General features: G+C 32.8%; 1 protein-coding gene across 32 annotated transcripts in view; it reads right to left on the bottom strand.

Annotated features, from left to right (window-relative positions):
* Positions 1-20,491, bottom strand: part of LOC129803400 (ral guanine nucleotide dissociation stimulator-like 1) — a 47,387-nt gene that overhangs the window by 3,882 nt on the left and 23,014 nt on the right. For 4 of the 32 annotated variants that reach the window (XM_055849925.1, XM_055849924.1, XM_055849927.1 and 1 more), the window contains 4 exons: positions 7,521-7,622; positions 6,856-7,452; positions 832-993; positions 68-762 (listed from right to left, as the gene is read on the bottom strand). In XM_055849925.1, the coding sequence (XP_055705900.1) occupies positions 68-762; positions 832-993; positions 6,856-7,452; positions 7,521-7,622 (1,556 nt within the window). Of the gene's footprint in view, positions 1-55; positions 763-831; positions 994-6,855; positions 7,453-7,520; positions 7,626-18,480; positions 18,871-20,491 lie in introns of all 32 variants that reach the window. The other 28 variants (XM_055849908.1, XM_055849906.1, XM_055849907.1 and 25 more) reach the window with 14 other exon arrangements.

Here is a 20,491-nt window from a genome sequence, read left to right as displayed (position 1 = left end):
AAAAATTCCAGGAACACAAAATATTATTCTAGAGAGAATAAAATCTATCACATACTTATCTGCATACCTTGGCGTGGAATTGTTGAAATCACAGTAGAACTGGGATCCTGCTCCTGAGCTGGAATTCGAGGCAATTGAGTCACTTTTCTTGTGACCCTGAGTGATCTTCTTCACCTCTGTGGGTGGTTCTAGAAGACACGATAGATTATGTGCCTCTTTCTCGTCCAGCACGAGCAATGAGGCAAACCACCTGTCGAATAGGGCATCTTCGGGCAAATGGTAGGCATTGGCAGCTCCCTGCAGTAACTTAATCTGGGCCAGTACCTCAAACTCCTTCCGGCGTTTGTCAAAATTAATGAGACCATCACCAATGGTATCAGGAATGGCAGCATGAATCATGGTTAAATCCGTGAGAAAAGTGCCCAAGTATGGAATGGTCCCATGACTAATGTGGGTGTTCTGCTTCTGAAAAACCTTCTGCAAATGCCTGTCATTCTGACCGGCTGTGTCTGCAAACTTTGCCGTACCCTCTCGCATGAGTACCTCTCGTTGAGCACATGCATTGTTGTCCTCTGAGAATATCCTTGCCAACTCATTGAACAATTCCAACTTTTCTCTCACCAATGCTGCCCATGTTTTTGACAGCCGATAAATTGCATTAGATTGCAATCCCGAAACAATTGCCTTCAGTGACGAGAAGTTCTTGAGAATTCTCAGTTCCTGAGCAATGTCAATCCATGTGGCAATAATCTGTGCACGCTCCTGGAATAATAAAGAACACAGATGATGAGATTACAGAAATCTGCTGAGTGGTTTGCAAAATAAATTCACCTGCGGTTTCAGTCTGGGTTCGACTAGAACACTCGAAATGACACGGAAGGATACTGCATTGAATTGTGTGACTGTAGCTAATACTGTATTGGCCTCATGTTTGTCCTTTCGTGACCATATCGCTCCCAGACATTGATGTGGCACCAAACGCTTGAACAATTCCTACAAAGACAAACAGTGTGCTAATGGAAGGAGATAATGCTTGCATTTCCGCATTGATAGTATCATGGATGGGTTTGGTGACCATTTCATGGAGAGTCGGTATTTTGAAATTCTAAATTCTTCATGTTCATGCTATTCTTCTTCCCGCAAAATATACATAGTGTTCCTAAAACTTTAATATTATTGCTCGAACTCTACAGAGATAGCTATATATATACGTAATCCTTCGATTTTTAGTTTCAACTTTGACCCCTCAAGGTATTATGTTTTGTTAAAATTTGCTATTCTTAAATTTCAGAGGACTGCTTCTCCATTTGTTTGTTTGGCTGTTACCGGGTCTAAAGGTAGGCTTGGGTCTTCAGATACCCCTCTTCATAAGTTAATCATCGTATCATTTGCAAAACTTTCATTTTCTTTTAGGGACAACGCGAAAATGAGTTGTAAGATTTAGCCAGAAGTTCTTTTGAATCTCTTTTTTTAAGATCTAGGTCATTCCTAAAAACGGTTTTCCAAGATAAATAAATAAAAAATCATATTTTTCAATTACTTCAAGACTATTTGAAAGACCTTGGAATCCCGGATAAGTCTCAATCCCTTTCATCTAGTTCTGAACAAATAAAGAACCGGAAATTTACGGATCTGATGTAATGCCCAACATGTCCTACGCGCAATAGCTTTTATTTTGTAAACATCTTTTTGAAACTACATATTATTAGAGAGGGAGATAACTATATCTAGATTACATTAACTCTCTCTGAAATGTAAAACATATTTTTATAAATTTTATTTGAAATTAAATTATTTAACATTATATTAACATTATATAAGACCGATCACTAAGAATTCTTTTCAGGTTTTAATGGTTATGAATTTAAAGTTTGTTAAATACTTCAAAATAATCAATATCGTTCAAAATAGCAGAGTTTCAAAAATTCCACATTTTTATCAATTCCGAATATGAATAAATAAATTCAAATCAAAATAAATAAACAGGGTAATTTAAAAAAAAGTATACAATTTTTTTTTTGAAACTCAATAAAATAAAATTATTGAACAAATTCAAATTCAATTAAGATCCGAAAATCGGAATAAGGGTCGATGCAAAGGACAATATCTTTTTCTAAACCCTAGATCGTTATCGTAATACGGGTAACATGAACTTTATTTTGGTATCTGATCATATCCAAATTCAAAGGCGTTTAAAAAAATTATCCTGAAACATTACCCTAAATCGTAAAGGCTACAAAAGGCTACAAAATTAAATCGGTAAAGGCTACAAAATTGATTCTAAATATTGCAAATTAACCCTCTAACCCTGTTTTCTTTAATATGCGAAAAAAAGTTCTAAAACAATGTTTTCTAGGATAATTATGATCTAAAAAAGTCGAAAAAAACATCCATTCTTCATTATTTTTTTTAGTTTAGGCGCTAGGTGAGAAAATATAAAAATTTTTTGAAACTCTTTTTGCTTCTAAAATTCACATTTTTAGTTTTTTCAAATTTTTTAAATAAAATATATAAAGTAGAATGACATATCTTTCAGTAAAAAATAAATTTATTTTAGTCAGATAACTTTAAATCGGTATTTTTATGGAAATTGGAAATGAGTTTTTTGCACAAATATTTTTTGTTGCTTTTTCTCTGACCTGTCACACAAAACTGGGAATAGCAACAAAACGAAGAGTCAAAACGAGTTCAAACTTTCAAGAGATGTTTATAAGACTATTACCGAGGACATTATAGCACTTTTAAATAAATAAAACCTTTATTGTCGCTGTAAATGTGATTTTTGTGAAGACCGCCTGGAGGCGGTCTTACCCGTTAGAGGGTTAATCTCATTCTTGATGATTTTGTACCAGTGCTTTTGAGAACTTCGATAAAATTGATTATTAGAAGTAGGCCCAAAAAATACATTTTCCTTTAGGACTGAGGAAAATGATCATCAAAGTTGAAGAGCAATAAATTTCCTATAAAAATATTTTTATTGATTATTTATTTGATTTATTTTAAATTTATTCGTTAGGCAATTTGTGGTAAATAAAAGGTTAATAAGGTTCATTTTAAAACGGCACTGTATAAATGAGCAGTAGAAGTTAAAATTTAGCAATATTAAAAAATATAAAACAGTAATACAGTGGGACCTCGATAGAGTCAACTAATTATTTCCAGGCCTGTTGACTCTTCATTGGATTCGGTGACTTTATCGGAGTCCGAAAAAAAATCAATTTAAATGTGAAATTTTAATATAAAGGGGTATTATTTTATGTTTGTACTAGATAATTGATAAATTTAACACGATAGTAGAATATTTCATTTACTAAACCCATAAATTCAACACCCTCTGGTCCAAAAAAGTCATATGTTTGGGCAAAAGTTGTAGATAAAGGAATGATTTTAATAATAATAATAATTTTACAGAATGTTTTTATTATTATTCTGTATTCTGTATATATTCCTTGGGCTATATATTTGGCGGAATTGTGTGTAATTGCAGCTGTTCCGGTGTTCGCCAGAGAATTCGTTCTTTTCAAAGTCTTTTAATTTGAAAAGAACAAATTCTCTGGCGAACACCAGAACAGCTGCAATTACTCTGTATTTATTCTTCATCTTGATTGTGACATTTAAAACCTCCCCTTCGGCCGTCGCCGTCTTAGCGTAGGTGACCAACCTCAAGAGCCAAAACGATGGAAAAACTCAATCACGGGTTGTATAAGCCAAAGTAACATTATTTGGTTACAGATCATTCATTAAAACCATTAAATAAGAATGTCAGGAAATGTCCACTCAATCAAGAGACAAGGCCAGGCTGTGGCAGCCATTTGACATTGAGTGAAAATTACTATCCATATGATAATATTGAAATCCATCCACGATGTTAAGATAAGGAAATGGTGTCTTAAAGATTTCTTTTTTTTTACTTTTTTTTTAGAAGAGCTGCGGTAGATATTTAATTTTAGAAAATTTTAATGCAATTAACGTTATTAATTAGAATTTATTTTAAACTTTTATTGTATGAAAGAAGAGATTGATTGTTGTTCTTTTCATTATGACTTAACTATGTGAAACGATAATTTAATTTGCTTAGAAACTTTAATCTTTATTTAGTTCAAACATTTAGAATTACTTTAAGAAATTTTATTTAAAGAACCAAAGAACTAATGTGCAAAATCCGAGTGATTCTGTGATAATCAATTTTAATGCGAATTGACTTTAAAAGAGTTTGTAACCATCTTAAATCGGGAGGAAAAAGGAAGGGCATTCTACATACAACTTGAGTGAGGCTCATCCTAATCTGCGTGGGTTTCCTGGGGCTTCCTTCTAGAGTAAAAAAGTCCTTTCAGGGTAATGATCGGGAAATTCCAAGACAAAATCTCCTGTAGATGATGATTCCGGAGAACTGTTGATGTGATCCCACGCCGAATCCCCCTGAGGGGCAGGACACCTCCCTCGGTGGCGAAGAATCGTTTACCGGTGGGGCCCATTGCTGAATTCCCTCAGTTACGGTGATCCTCGGTGATCTTTCTCACGGCTTAGAAATCTGAGCTAATGCGGTTCCTGAGAGCAATGTATCCCAGTGCACGGTGATTGGAGTCCTCTGACAGTGGCCAAAGATCCTCTCTAGTTCTTCCGAGGCTCTTCCAGATGGAAGAAAGTCCTATCACCTCACTCAACTTACAGATCAACTACTTGGTCTCGAGGCCAGACACTAAGTGATTTTAATGGGTAAAAATTGATAGGAGGAAGGTGGTAGGAAACATATACACGCACACAAGTGGCATCCGTCCCGAAATTCGCCGCAAATTCCGAATTACTAGAAAATGTTAATTTGAATCAAAAGTGACCGTTATATATGGCTCTAAACTTCATAAAAAGAGCAATAAAACCAATTTTTCTCATTTTCTCCTTATTCTGAAAAATTAGGCGCTAAATGCTTAGAGATATCTACTTGAAGTCTTCAGATGACCCCCTAATAAGTCAACCTGGGATTATTATTATGACCCTCATTTCCTCCCTACCCCTCACGTTTCAGCTCCAAAATAGTTTTTTTTTAGATTACAGGAAAACACGTCAAACGGGATAATAGGGCTTTATCAAAAAAATTTGAGACAAGAGGGAGAAAGATAAGAGAACTTTCAATCGGTCAAAACGCTTAAATTACAAAAAAAATATTTTGTCGGAATTTGACTACACGGTTAATGTACGAATTTTATCATAATATTGTTTTTCTTGTGTTAAAAACGTTACATTGATACACCAAAACACTGTTTAATTTCGAAAAAGTCATAGTACAACATTATTAGATCAATAATAATGGAAAAGTTGACTCTATCGGAGTCAATTTAGGTCCAAGTTGACTCTATCGGAGTCCGTAGAGTAAAAAAAAAATAGCTGTTGACTCTATTGGAGATTGACTCTATCGAGGTCCCACTGTATTGTACTCCAAATTTTGGGAAAGGGAAAAAAAGGCTTTTCTTTCTATCTGCAAACAATTTTAGATGTTAATTTTATAAATTAGACCGAGAATGAAACCCATATTTTGTAAAGATTTAGGTTTGTTATTCATCAAAATTAGATACTTTACTGCGCATTTTTGATTTCTTTACTGTCTATTTTGAATTTCTTACTGCTCGTTTGTTTATTGCCTTTCAAAATTCGCATATTTAGAAACAAGGGTACACCATTTCAAGAAATTTGTACACATCTTTTTCCTTTCTTTTTTTTCTTTTTTCCTTTTTTTCTTTTCTTTTTTCCATCTTTTTCTTTTTTCTTATTATAAAAATATTCTTCAGTTTTTAGCTGTTATTTTTATTTATTTTATAAAAACTTCTTTTGAGTTGTACTTCGTTTACAAGCGTATCCTTTCCCAATCTTAAAGTTTTCCGTATTTTGTGCATAATGGCTCCGGCACACCTTTTAGATCAGGAAAATTTCATGAAGTTGAAATTCGGATCTCTTCCTTTCTCGCATGTTTTGCATAAGTCTATCTCATTTTCTCGCACTCTTCTTCTTCTCTTAAACATCACTTCAAATTCAAATTAGCTCAATCGAATTTGGTATTCGAAAGAATGAGATAGTCATATGCAAAAAATGTGAGAAACAAAGGGTTTCGAATTTCGACTTCATGAAATTTTCCTGATCTAAAAGGTGTGCCGGAGCCATAAGGACCAAAAACTGGAATTTTAGCTCTTCGTCATTGATTGCGATTTTTCTTGCGCTCTCCTCCATTTCTTGGATCTTTCAGAAACCACTCTTTTGGGAATATCTCAAGAACCATCGATAGTTTGGTTCTTTTCATTTTTGGATATGAATTTTTTGAATATATCCATGGTGGACATTTTGCCCTCAGACACGAATATCATCCAGAAATTTCTTCTTGGAATTTAGAAGATAAGTGTTTAAACTCTTATACCAGTGAATTTCAACATAAAAGAAATACTTAACCAAGTAAGAATTGATTAGGCTTGTGAAATTTCTTTTAGTATTTTAAATTCAAATACAAATTTTTAAACATTTTCTCATTTTTTCCTTTGCTCTTCTTTTTTTCTTTTATTTTCTTTTTCTGTCCGAAAACTTTTCTTTTTTTTCCTAAATTTTGTACAATTTTTCAAGTGAGGTTCCCTTGTTTTGAAATTAATTGAAGAAAGAACATAAGGTAAGTAAAGCATACATCAACTCTTAATATCGGATAGTCATCCCAAAATTAAGTTTTTTTTTTAAATAATTTTCGCTGCATTTTATTGATTCTCTTTAATCGGCGAATAACTTTAAAAAAAAACACTTAAATTTGGGGTGATGATTAGATCTTCAAGGTCGATACATGCTTCACTCACATTACAATGCTTAAATTTGATAAGATCTTACCATATCCATCCGTGTAAGTTGCTCAGCAAAATGCTTCACGGGCACATGGGGAAATCTGTACGAGTGCAGGATGTGTAGCTGAGGAACTCTAAAGGCAGGAGTTAGGCACAATCCCCCAAATTGATCGGTGAGATCAAGTCCATCCTGCGATGACCACGATCGTATCTGCTGATGATTCTTTGTGCGTGTCAGTCGATCGAGTCGAAGTGCTGCCTTCATGTGCACTTCCGAATTGGGTAACCGCTTGGCGGTGAATGTTAGAAGTCGCTGAAGGTTACTCGCCTCCCAGTCTTCTGGATAGCCATCGAGCCACACATGGAGGGCCGAGACGAGGCTCTTTTTGTGCTCAGCTGATACGGAATCTGTGTGCAGTGGCTCCGAGTGCAGACGCTCATAGCGAGCCAGAAGAAGTTCCAGCACCTTCTCCGGCTGCGTAAATGTACGATATGTGGCCATGAAGACATTGATAAAGGTACTCTCCAATTCCCCATCATCAGTCGCTAGTGCTTCCACAAGACGTGGAAGGGTGGCAGCCTTTATGAAGCGTACACGCACCGTCTCCCACTCTAAGTGGGAAATTTCATCATCGGAGTCTTGCTGCAAGAAATTGCATATATTGTTAATTGGACTTGAGATGCAAATAGTGAGAAATTATAACCACTTACACTACTTGCACTCGGTGTGGGACGATGGTATCGCACCTTCTTGAGGTACACCGTAAAAATGGCATCCTTCTCTCGTTCCTCACCCCATAATCGCCACGTGGGCTGCTGAAAGAAAGTTAACAATAATTGATATTGCATTCAACTCAATTCCATACAAGGTCAGGCAGATTATTTCTGAATTTTGTCCAAAAGATCCAAAATCAACAACTAAGGCCTGCCTAAACAAGCATAAAGGCGCGAAATTCACATTCACGCCCTGTTCAGAGTTTGCTTTTATGGAAATTTTATTTTAATCTCTTTTGCGAATATATTGAACCTCTCGTCATGTCAAGGATTTCTGTCGATTTTCAACGATAAATTTATTCAGTGTTGGTTCAAGAAACCCACTTTGCATTGAAAAAGCTCATATTCAAAGGCATTCTCATGATTTACATTAACAGAAACTTTTTTTTATCTCTTTCATAGTAAATAAAATAACAGAAGAAAGACAAAAAGATATTATTTATTTTAATTTGAACGTTTTAGGGGAATTTTCTTGTACTGCGGAAATATTTAGAGTCATACTATTAATGCTGATAGTTTCCAATACCTATAAATTTCATCTTTACACGTACTTTTGTGATTTTTGAGAAAATTTATTAATAAGAAATTCTATTTTATGATCAATAAATTATATAATATTATATATTAACACAAATAACATAGAAATTTGATGATTTCAAATAATAAAAATTGATTTCTTAAGGAATAATTTTAGCTGATTTTCTTTCCAGTGATAGACTAATCGGTTCCAAGGCAAAAGTCCCTTCCGTTATTATGGATCCATAAAATTTGATTGAGTACGCAATATGCCTTATCTTAGCCATGCGAGTTAACTGCTCTAAATTCTTATCAATCAAGATGTTTTGAAAAAAAATCTTAATATTGGATTATTAAGGACAAGTGACCTATTAGATTCTGAAAAAGCAATTAAATTGGTTGCTTTTCAGGATTTTGAGACCTTTAGGGCCTTTAGGACCTGGGCAAAAGCTCTAGTCTGAAGACACTTTTAGTATTAGCCTCTGAACGGAACAAGTTAAGACTACGGGCATGAAGTACTCATGCCTTTCGATTGTATGACGCTTTTGAAGACCGTCATTTGATCTGAGCTGTGAATACGTCAATACACCCTTAACAAGAGTAATCTTGTCGGCCCACCACCATTAGTTGTGGTACTGTGCCCGCTTTCCCGAAGTCCTCAATTAGGGTCGGAGGAACGTCTGTTCGATAGGGAACCCCTATTGACACTTTTGTCAAAATGTTGAAAATTATTTAATGTATCTAGTAAAATATAAGTAAATATAACGTTTTTTCTGTAATATACCTTTTACTATAAACAGAGATGTTCAAATTTCGTATCCCTATGGTACAAAGTAGGGTGTCAATAGGTGCTGACACGAGTTCTTAAAGTGCCAATAGACGTTCCTTTCACCCTATTTTGATCAGACACTGGACAACAGTAAATGATATTTTAAGAATCAAATTGTTGTATATTGTGTTCCAAAGAGCCCTAGTAGTAGTTTAATACGGGCTTCAGACCTAAGACTTAGCTGTATGACTTAGCTGCTCTAATTTCTTATCAATCACGATTTTTTGGAGAAAAACTTAGGACCGTATTTCTAAAGATAAATAATCTATCAGGTTCTCAAAAAGCAATGAAATTGCTCGTTATTTTGGATTTTGAGACTTTCGGGAACTAGGTTGAACCTCTAATCCGAACCCCGTATAAGGGTTTTAGCCGTTTTCGAAATCAACCAAAAATATGTTTTTGGAGAATAAGGAGAGGGGTAAAGAGAAAAATAAAAAAAAGATTTGAAGACAATGTTTTTCTTTTATTAGGCGCCACCGAAGATGGGAAAACGAATTCTCTTACCATTTGACCACTATCCCGGTAGCAAACTTTCGGACACGAGTATTTTACCAATTCATTACCAATTGGGACCGATGCATCCGGATTGGAAATTTCAAGGCCTTTCCAAAAAATCTAAATTTAAGCAAATCTGTTGGAAAATAAGACGTCCAGAGTGATTAAACTTTGGCATTTGAAAATTCGATGTCGAAAATTTTTCGGTCATAGATACGTATGGACGAAATATTCACCTAGATCACCCCCAACATACTCGAAAATTTAAAAAAAATCGTTAAAGTTTTATCAAGAAAACAATGCATTGGAGGGAAAGAAGAGGGGTAGAGGAAGAAGAGGAAATAGGGGAAAAAGAAAAGAACATCTGGTTAGAGATCATCGAAAACCGGAAGTTGATGCCTTTCAGCATTTAAGCTCCAGATCAATGAAAAATTCAATAAAGAACGGTACCTGATGATTTCACTACTTTTAAAGTTCCAAACTGAGTACTAATTAAATTTCATGTTGGCTGATAAGATTTAATGTTTTATAATACTTATTTGTACATTGCCAATATTTAATCATAATATAATTTAGTTGTATTGAGCTCTCTGAGTAATTAGGCTTTGAAAGCTTTAAAAGTATTCAAAGCTGTAGCTAAAACAAAGACATAATTGCAGATTATTTACTATTTAATAAATAATCCGTCAATACTTAAACCATAAATTTTCCATTAATAAATCCTGAATATATAATATTATTAAATGTTTAATCTCATTAAGCATTTTAGCTTGCCTTCCATTCACTTATTGGTCAGAGCTCGAAAGAATTCAATTCTTTAATATTTTATTAGACTTAATTAGAGGAAATTAGGCCACCATCCAAGGGGGATAGTTTCGAACTAATTTGAATTAATACCGTAAGTGAGGGTAACTTTGAGACTCCCCTGTTCATAAGCTTTTCTTTGCTTCTAAAAAAAAAACTTAAGGATGATCTTTACCGATCAGACCGATCATATGGTAGATCAGATCGGTAGAGACCATCCTTAAGTTCTAGAAATAAAGAAAAGCTTACGGACAGGGGGTGTTAAAATCATCCGCAAGGGACAAAGTCACCTGCACTTACGGTAAGTAGTTTCTCTAGGAATGTCTGTTCACTGAAGACATAGTCAACATTTTCCAAGTAGTTTAAAAATTTAAATAAAAACGAAATTTTAATTCTAATTTCTTATTTATATCTGAAAATAAAATTAATTTTTTATTTACTTGATCGAATCGTCATAAATTCTCGTGTAGCCTGTACCCAAATGATGCTGTGATGTCTTAGTCTCCCCTAAATGACTTTTAAATTATTCCTTATGACTTTTATTTAGTTATTTTTTCTTTATTTCGTTTTAAATATTGAAATGTCTCTTTAATGATTTTTCTCTATTTAAATTAAGCGTAAGTACTGTTAGTAAAAATATTTTTCCTTGAAAAATCATAAATTACTGCAAAATAGGTAAAAAGCTCAATATAAATCGACATTCATATCAAATACGTGTGGTTTTTTTTTCTATATTTTCAAAAAATTGTTATTGTGAACCAAGAACACAATAATAAAATTCCCCGAATTCTTCGAAAACCTTCTTCGACTTTATTGCTATTTTTAGCATTTATCAAAATATTAATACTTCATTTCTGGGAAATAACTTCAACATTCTCGAATATGCATATTTAATTAACAATAAAAGACTTAAGTAATAAATTTTCAAGTCTCATTGTTCAACGAATAATTTTTCCTAGAAAAAAATAGATGATCAAACATTAAATTATCAAATATTTTATATACTAAGAAAATGTACCGGATAAATTACAGTCTCGCTCTTGGAAAAAGAATTTGAGAAAAATACATTAAAGATGGGTCATAGAGATCAGTTTTTTTGTCATCAAAAAAATTTCGCTGGAATTCTTACAAGTAAAAAGAGTTGATCGATTAACCGGATTAATAAGTATACACAGCAAAAAAAAAACTAACAACTACACGAAGCTTTTACGTAAGAACTAAGAACGTATAGCTCTTGTGTACCATTTCAAAACAAACTAGTGCATAATAAATTGTATAAATTATGCATATTTTAGCATATAAATAATTCCTAATTTTACGATAATAAATAGCCGTACTCACTATGGCGTTGTTATCTCGTAATCTCCGTAATCTGTTATCTTGTTATAATTTTTCATTTATAAAATACATTACGAGAACATAACGAGATAACGAAATAACGATATTACAAGATAACAGCGCCATAGTGAGTACGGCTAATATTTTAGTAAAAAGTACTAATATAATTTTTACGATTTTTATATTACACTTTATTAATTATACGTTTTTAGATGAAGACTTTGTTGTGTAATATTTCAACAAATTTTTAGTACAATGTGTAAAATATAGCAAATTTTGCATATTTTGGAAAAGTTATTAACCCTCCTTGCATGATTTATTTACCGCGATAAAAACATATTTATAAGCTTTATAAGTTTATTTAAAAGACACGTGTCTCTTTGCTCATTTATTAAGAGAAACACTTGATATTATATGGCAATTTTATTTGTTCAAATTCATCACGTGTCTCTACAAGAAGCTCAGTTTTATGTTACAAGAAAGTTCTCTACCGTGGTGAAGAAACTCCTGAGAAACGGTCCGACTGTTTTCTTTTTTTATTTTCGTGAAAATTCCCTCAAGTTTATCGTGATTGAGACAAAAAAAAAGCAACGAGAACAATGGAACTACGCAAAGATGACGATATTCTTTTTCCTCTTTCAACATTTTATACGTGAATAAACGCGCTTCAGTGCTCATAGTAATGGCACACGTTCTTTATACTTTAATTCACTCAAGTCCCAAGACATTCTCTGAAACACCCCATGACTCATGCTTCTACCATAAAATGTAGCTGGATTTTCGCTAGAACTTTCAAACTCAATTAATTTAATTACATTTTCCCCAGAATCTCATTTTCCATTCAATTTTTCTTTCTTATCGTCACTGTTGCAATTGTAAATCTAATTGGCGATTTCTTCAGCGAAAGCTAAGGATTGATGAGTTCTGATTTAATAAACGGAATTAATTTATAAAAGTAATTGTTGTTGCCATATGAAAATTCTACTTGAACAATCAATTTGGACATTCGACCCTTTTCTTCCCAGTGAAAAGAAAAAGATTTTACCAACAGAGTCATTGAATCAAAAAATCTTAATCTGAGCTAGGATCGAAGAAACACCTGTACGGCTGGGGACACTTATTGGCAATTTCGCCAAAAAAAAATGAAATTTAATTCACTGGTAAAAATAAAAAGATCAAATTGATCCAAATTTGATCCTTTTGCAAAGAATGGATCAAATTTCAAACTTTGAATGCACATGTATCATAATAGAACATGTTAATTTGATCCATCCTTTGCAAAAAGATCAAATTTGGATCAATTTTATCCTTTTCTTTTTGCAGTAAGTTAATATAGTATCTAAAAAATGCAAGTATTATGATGTTTTTTCATTAATCTTTCTTTTTCTATAAGGATATAGGTTCAAATGATTTCATATCTTAAATGGTACCGTAAGTGCGTGTAACTTTTTCCCCTGCGGGTGACTTTGACACCCCCTGTTCGTCAGCTTTTCTTTATTTTTAGAACTTAAGGATGGTCTTTACCGATCCGATCTTACCATTTCTGATCGGTAAAGACCATCCTTAAGTTTTTTTTTTAGAAATAACGAAAAGCTTACGAAAAGGGGAATGTCAAAATATGCCGCAGGGAACAAAGTCACGATACGCTTTCTTAAGGTGCAGATAAGTGTTCCTTCGACCCTATTTCCTGACAAGAAAAATTACTAAAATCCACGGTGTAATCGGATACATACTGAATACAAACCTATCTATGTAATGCATTAACCACATAATAACAAGAAAGGTTTATTCCCATAAAATATTTTATTACCATCGCAGTTCCTGTCCCTGCTTAAGCTGTGTAATTGCTTCAAATACTTTAAAGCTCTAGTTCTAGTCAATAATAAGAGAGTACGATGGAACTGAATTATTTTATGGAATTAGATTTTTAATTGGTTAAAGTTAATATCCTTTATATATTTTGAAATCCAAACCAACACTTGAAAGCCACCTTGTTCATCTCGAATTAAGCTTCAAGATAAAAATACATTTCCTACTCCAGAGGAAACATGCAGTTCTTCTCCATGATACGAATGGGAAATGAGTATTTTCTCTAATCCGGTACAAAAAAAAATTGAGGAGAAAGTTTATTATGTATATACATATAAAAAGTTCAAACATCAACTCAACGTCCCGATGAGTGGTCTCATCGGGACGTTCATAGAGCCAAAAAGAGGAACCATGGACTCTTTAAAATTTTTAATAGCATTTTCAATTCTCCATTTCTAAATCGTGGCAAAAATTCCCCAAATCTTCCGGAGTTTCGCTCAATCCATAACTTTCGGGTTACTCCGAAATGAAGACTAAAAGTTTAATGCTTTCGGGAACATCAACAATTTCACCTAATAGTAAAAATTACAGATTGGATAGAGACTTGAAAATAGTTTAATTAAAAGTATAATAGCTGGGTAGCAAGATAATATTCAAGGATTATACTCAAATTTTAGAATAGTGTTAGTTTTCAATTCTTTAAATGCGTAAATTATTACTTAGGGTAAGTGTGCCAAATTTCGGCATAATTGCATGCAAGCGCCAAAGTCTCAAGTTTGAAATGTAATATTTTTAAAATAAATTGATTTTTTTATTCCTTCTTCTTAAGGAGTATTGCTTGGAACCTTGTATACAGTTTATCGTCATTATTTACTCTAAAACCATTCTTAATACATTTTAAAATGATTAAAAATGTAAACATAGCTTTGGTGCCCTATTTCGGCCACCTTCATTCTCATAGTTCTTTGCTCTTCGGGAATTTTTCCAAAGTCTTTTTCACATCATCTCGTTTGTCGTAGCTACATTTTTTGTTATTCTTTTGCATTGTATAATCTCTAGAGTACGTAAAATCTAAAAGTTCATGGAAATTCGAGGAACAAAAAAGGTGGCCGAAATTGCAAGCTGGCTGGAATTTGGCACACTCACCCTATGAAGTTTTTAAAATATGCTTAAATAATTTTCATATTAAAAGTAAATATTTTAAAAATGTTTTTCTCTTATAAACATAAAAACTTGTTGCTCGCTTTATATTATCCTATTTTAGAACATAGATCATTAGACAATTTTAGGTATTCTGGTGTTTCTTTTGTTTATAGGGTAGCGTGCTGTATTTCTGCACAAGGTGCTTTTTGGGACATAATATGGGTATTTCTGGACACATCAAAAGTCCTCTAAATGTTTGTTTTCTTATTATTTTTAAGTTCTATATGAAATTTTAAGCTCTTTACGTATCAGACAAACATAAAACTACTGAAATTTTATTTAATTTAAAGTGTGAAATACGCGTGAATTGTGAGTGTCACATTCCACTTTTTACAAAACCTTCACTTTGGTCAATTTTGCAGACGTCAACACAAACAGTGCTGAGTTTTTTTCGATTTAAGCCACTTTACAAGTGAAATATAAACAAAATTTTTATAAAAGAGTGAAGTTTAGACTTTCTACTTAAAGGTAAATCGTCAGGCTCAGTGACATTTATTTGCGATTTTTTGTCTGTCCCGAAATACCAATTGTCCCGAAATACACCATTCTTACTTCTTTACATTTTTTGCTATTTTGAATAAAAAATTATGCATTTTTCAACATTTTCGGTAAGAATTTTATTCTGGATAGAATAAGGAACATAAATATTTGTGTTAACAAATAAAAAAATAATTTGAGAAGTCATTAGGCTGTTTGAAATTTGAAAGTGCTAAAAAGCGTCCTGAAATACCACACGTTACCCTAGTGAGATTCAGAGAATATTTTTTAACAGTAAAATTTCCGAGAATTTTAAACGCTTAAGAATTAAAAAAATAAGTATGGTTGCCAGCACCACTTGCAGTCAAAATATTGAAAAAAAAATTTTTCTTCAAACTGAAATGAAACCAATAACTATAATTGAAAAATATCAAAAAAATATTGAAAATAAAAGATCATCTTTCGTGAAATAGTCTTTCAAAATAAAATTAAAAAAATTAAAAGTCAGTTAAATATTCAGATATTTAAACTTAATTCAAAAGAGAGCTTACATGTAAACTTTTAGTAAACGCGTTTAGATTAAAATTCTGTATTGGACAGCGAAAATTACTTTCAAAAAACTAGACAATCAGTTTTGACTAAAATTGAAATATTATCGTAAATAATTCAAGTAGCTTTCAATTTAAAATATGATGATTAAATTTCTTTATTTATAATAGCGCAGGCATACATTTCCAGTTTAGTGAAATTCAATCGATTTAAATTATTCTTCATACTTACTTATACAAACTGAACTCAGATATAGGGTAACTGTACCAAATTTCGGCATAATTGCATGCAAGTACCGAAGTATTAAGTTTGAAATGTATGTTTTTTTAATACAAATTAAAATTTTTGTTACTTTTTTAAGGAGTGTTACTTGAAAGCTTGTAGGTAGTTTATTGTCTTTGTTTTACCTAAAATCAATTTTAATACATTTTAAAATTAATAAAAATATAGACATAGCAGTGAGTACTATTTCGGCCACTTTGAATCTCAGAGTTCCTTGTCCTTTCGGAATTGTTCCAAAGTCTTTTTCATACATCTCGTTCGTCGAAAGAGAGTGTACAAAAACTAAACATTCATAGAAATTTGAAATACAAAAGAAATGGCCGAACTTGCAAGCAGGCCGAAATTTGATACAAATACCCTAAACGTCTCTTTCAGTAAAATAAAAATTGAAATGGAAAATAAAATGAAAAATTTCAATTTTCATTTGACAGCAAGAACCAATTATATCTTATTTCAGTTTGAAGTAGCAAGAAGAAAAATTTCAAACAATAAATAAACCAATAAATTAACTCTCCATGGAAAACATGGCCTCTGGTTCAATTGTACGAATGATACCGTTCTCAAGGCTCGTAGTGAGTCGAAAACGAGTTGAAGTGCACATGGCAATTGGTTGAGATCAGTGACAAAGACAGAGCCAATGCCCCCATAGCTCAGTTGGTAGAGCATTCGCCTAGATAGCAAAAGGACCCCACCCCAGTTCAAGCCTGGTGGAGACAGGAATTTTTCCTATCTCTATTTGGGTTAAATTTGTGGGTTGGAAATCACTTGTTCTGATTGTCGCTCTCTGTGCACAAACACAAAATTTGTTGGGATTACGTACCAAGCGAACAGAAGTCTGTTCAATCACTTTCACAATAAAATTTCAACAATATTAAATATGTAATTCAGTATTTTCTAAGCTTTGTAACTACTATGAACGTCGCATATGGGATATGAGAGGTTCTTTTAATCCGTACAAAACATAAATTGAATGTCTCGTTAAATTTAAATTAGTATTTTCAGCATTTATTGTAAGTTTCATTGAATATTCACTATGGAAAATTCAGTTTCGGTTCACACAATAAACATAAAATTAGTGAAGTTGACACCATCTTTTGAAAACAATAACTTTTCTGATAGTAAGTGTAATATTTACTCTTCAAATGGTTTAAATTAAGCGCAAAATCAACGCTTACGGTATTATGGGGAGGTGGGGCTACTTTGAGCTGTGGTGCTAGATTGTTATACGACTTTTTTGTCTCTTTCTCAATGAAGCTGGTCTTTACAATTATTTTATTTAGATCCACTATTATTTTGTGTATCCACAATTATATCATGTTAAAACCCATTTTCCGTTAGAAATTGCGAAAATCGTATAACCATGTAACTCCACAGCTCAAAGTAACCCCACCTCCCCTATATCGAATTGTATGTAAATTTTTACTCCATCATAAGCTTTTTGTAGGACCTTTTTGAAATATTTTGTTCTATAAGTAATTTTTTTTTAATAATTTTTCTCTGAACTTCTGTAAAAACACAAATAAAATAAAAGAAGAAGTTTTTGTACTCGATCAAGAATGTATTTCTAATCCTATTCAGATATTCTCTAAACACCGCATACTTCCAAGTAATGACTAATTTGAGACATAAATCCTAATTTATGTTCCCGAAAAGGTGACGAGGAAATATTTTTGTCTTTTAACTGCTTAAAAAAATTATAAAAATAGTCGCAAGTTCATCTACCAAATAAATAAATAAATAAACAAGACAGCAATTACAGCACCTCATACCTAATGCCCAATGCACAATAACTTCTGTTTTTTTAAATATATTTTCAAAACTACCTATTTTAGGGTGCGAGATAACTAGATATAGATCGCTTTCACTCTCAATAAAACGTAAAAAGCATGTTTATGGCTCCGGCACACCTTTTAGATCAGAAAAATTTCATGAAGTCGAAATTCGAATCCCTTTCTTCCTCACATGTTTTGCATATGACTATCTCATTCTCTCGCACTCTTCTTCTTCTTTTAAACATCACACTAAATTCAATTTAGCTCAATCGAATTTGGTATGCGAGAGAATGAGATAGTCATATACAAAACATGTGAGAAAGAAAGGGATGCGAATTTCGACTTCATGAAATTTACCTGATCTAAAAGGTGTGCCAGAGCCATTACAAAATAAAAATGATTGTGCGCTGGGCATAAGGTAAGAAAGTAAGTCCAAAAAACATCATCAACCCTACACTATCACAAAACAAAGTTGCAGAGAACTGACGAATACAAGTAAAATCACACCGTGAGACCATTTAATTTTATAATGGTAAATTATTCTCTGTATGTTCTGCTTCACAGATCTGCAAATTGACGACAGAAGAGATTGTGATGCTGATATTACATAATGAAATCGTAATTTTTTGTTGTATTGGTTTCTGATGTGGTATTTAACATAAAAATAGGTAACTACAAAATGTTAGATATTGCATCATGATTGCAGTGATAAATGACAAGAAACACGCAAATTCCATGGCATCATTTGTAAATTTTTACGACATTTTAGCAAAATTATAATGAAAAAAAATTTAAATAATTTCCATCAAGATATTTGTATTACCTTCACATACCACTTCGTTGTCCTTTCGGGTGTATTTCTCTTTGGAAGACGTATTGATGCTTTGCATGGACAGAAACATCGAAAACCAAAATTATCTTTTAGGAGTAGATCTTGATCGTCCCGATTAGAAGATGAGAGTAATTGGTGGGTGCATTTCTGTGCTATTAATTTTGTCTTCTCCGTAATATTCTGTATTGTATCACTCGATGCACAAAACATTTATTCATGTAGATTTTATAGTCTTCCGTCGAGAATTCACATTTACACTCTAATTCATCCAGAGAACAACAAAATACCTGGGAAGAGTATACTAAGAATGAATTTTTCAACACTGATATATTCACGGTATTCACCAGAAGCGTAATTCTTTCAGTCTTCCTGCTCAACAATCTATTAAATTGTAAATGCCACGAAAAAAAACATTTGAAATCTTAATTGTATTCATTTGTATTTTAAGACACGTCGCAGAGAGGCAAGCTGGACTTATCTAACAAAGAATTGTGGAAATATTGTACCCATACAGAATATTCTTTGGTCTAAAACATACAATTTTCTGACCAAATTGTAGCGCAGTGAAAAAAAGCTTTTTTATGCCTTCAATAAACTAACATAAAGTATATACAGATTTTACAAAGAAACTATTTTTCACCGAAAGAAATACAAATATTGAATAAAGAACTAAACTTTATGTATAACCAATTTGCTCACATTGAGCTTTCAATGCCCAAAAATAAATCTATTTTTCTTTATTTGCAATCATACACTGAGAGAAAAAAGCAATAAATATACAAATTGCATATTAAATGTGTGAAATTTGAGCAGGAATAAAAATTAATATCAATTGTAAATATTCCCTTTTGGCAATCATATTATCTATTCAGTTATTAATCTGTCTAGGGGAAAGTACTCTCCCTTCGAATGTTCATGCCTTCGAATAATGTGAGTTTTCTTTTAGTTTTCCTAACAGACTTATACATTTCTATAAAATATTAGTTGGCTTATCATCAATTGTTGATAATTCCGTGATAATTTAGTGTAAATCTCTTACGAAAAACAAAAGAAATTTCTCATTATTCGAAGGCATGAACGTTCGAAGGGAGAGTACTTTCCCCTATTTTTTTCTAAAATATGTGTAAATAACCGGAAGCAGCCAAAATCCCGAACGCTAAAATCCCAAAAGCTAAAATCCCGAACGCAAAAATCCCGAAAGGGTCAAAATCCCGAAAGCCGAAATCCCGGACGTTCAAGATCATGAAAAGGATGAAAGTGTTTGGGTTTGGAGGATAATGTGTAGAATAATTTCCTAAGACATAGAAAACTTTCCTTTGCCTCCACAGCAAGCGCGGAGGCAATCGTGGGAATAGCTTTGACACTTTTAAGAATTCGGGATCTTGGCCTTGGGATTTTGGCCCATACGGGATTTTGGCTTTCGAGATTTTGACTGGGACCCGTAAATGATAATGGGCAAAAATGTATAGGAGCTGGTCTAACCCTTCGCCAGATATAGGACTAAGCCTATTTCATAGGTCTTGATATATAATTTAAAAATTACTATAAGACCCAAGTTAAAAAGGATTGCCAGTCCTTCAGAAATTAGTGATATACTCCTGAAAAATCACAACTTTGACATTTTATTTCTTGTGAACAACTTAACCGATTTTAATAAAATTCGGCTCAAAGTCGGCGTATGACTTAAGCTTTAAATATTTTTAGATTTTCTCTCTGACTGCCCCATCTTCAAGGACTTTTGAAAAAAATCTGGAAAATTACAGGAAAATGAAGGGATAGAGATATAGTTTACTCTAAAAAAATATTTATAGTCGTCCTTTATCAATTGTTCTTCCGTTTTTCAGTCATTTTTTCAACGTGTTCTACCGTTTTGCTCGTAGTCCTTTAACACTAAACCTACCAAGACCCGGTCAAATTGACCGGTTTTAAATTAACACATAGTAAAACGGTACAATGTCACTGATTAAACTGATTAAAACAATTATCAAAACCATGACATTAT

This window comes from Phlebotomus papatasi, chromosome 2 (genome assembly GCF_024763615.1).
Source record: "Phlebotomus papatasi isolate M1 chromosome 2, Ppap_2.1, whole genome shotgun sequence".
NCBI classification, from domain to species: domain Eukaryota; kingdom Metazoa; phylum Arthropoda; class Insecta; order Diptera; family Psychodidae; genus Phlebotomus; species Phlebotomus papatasi.
The sequence above is the reverse complement of the archived record's forward strand: the minus strand, read 5'-3'. Positions and strand labels throughout refer to the sequence as shown.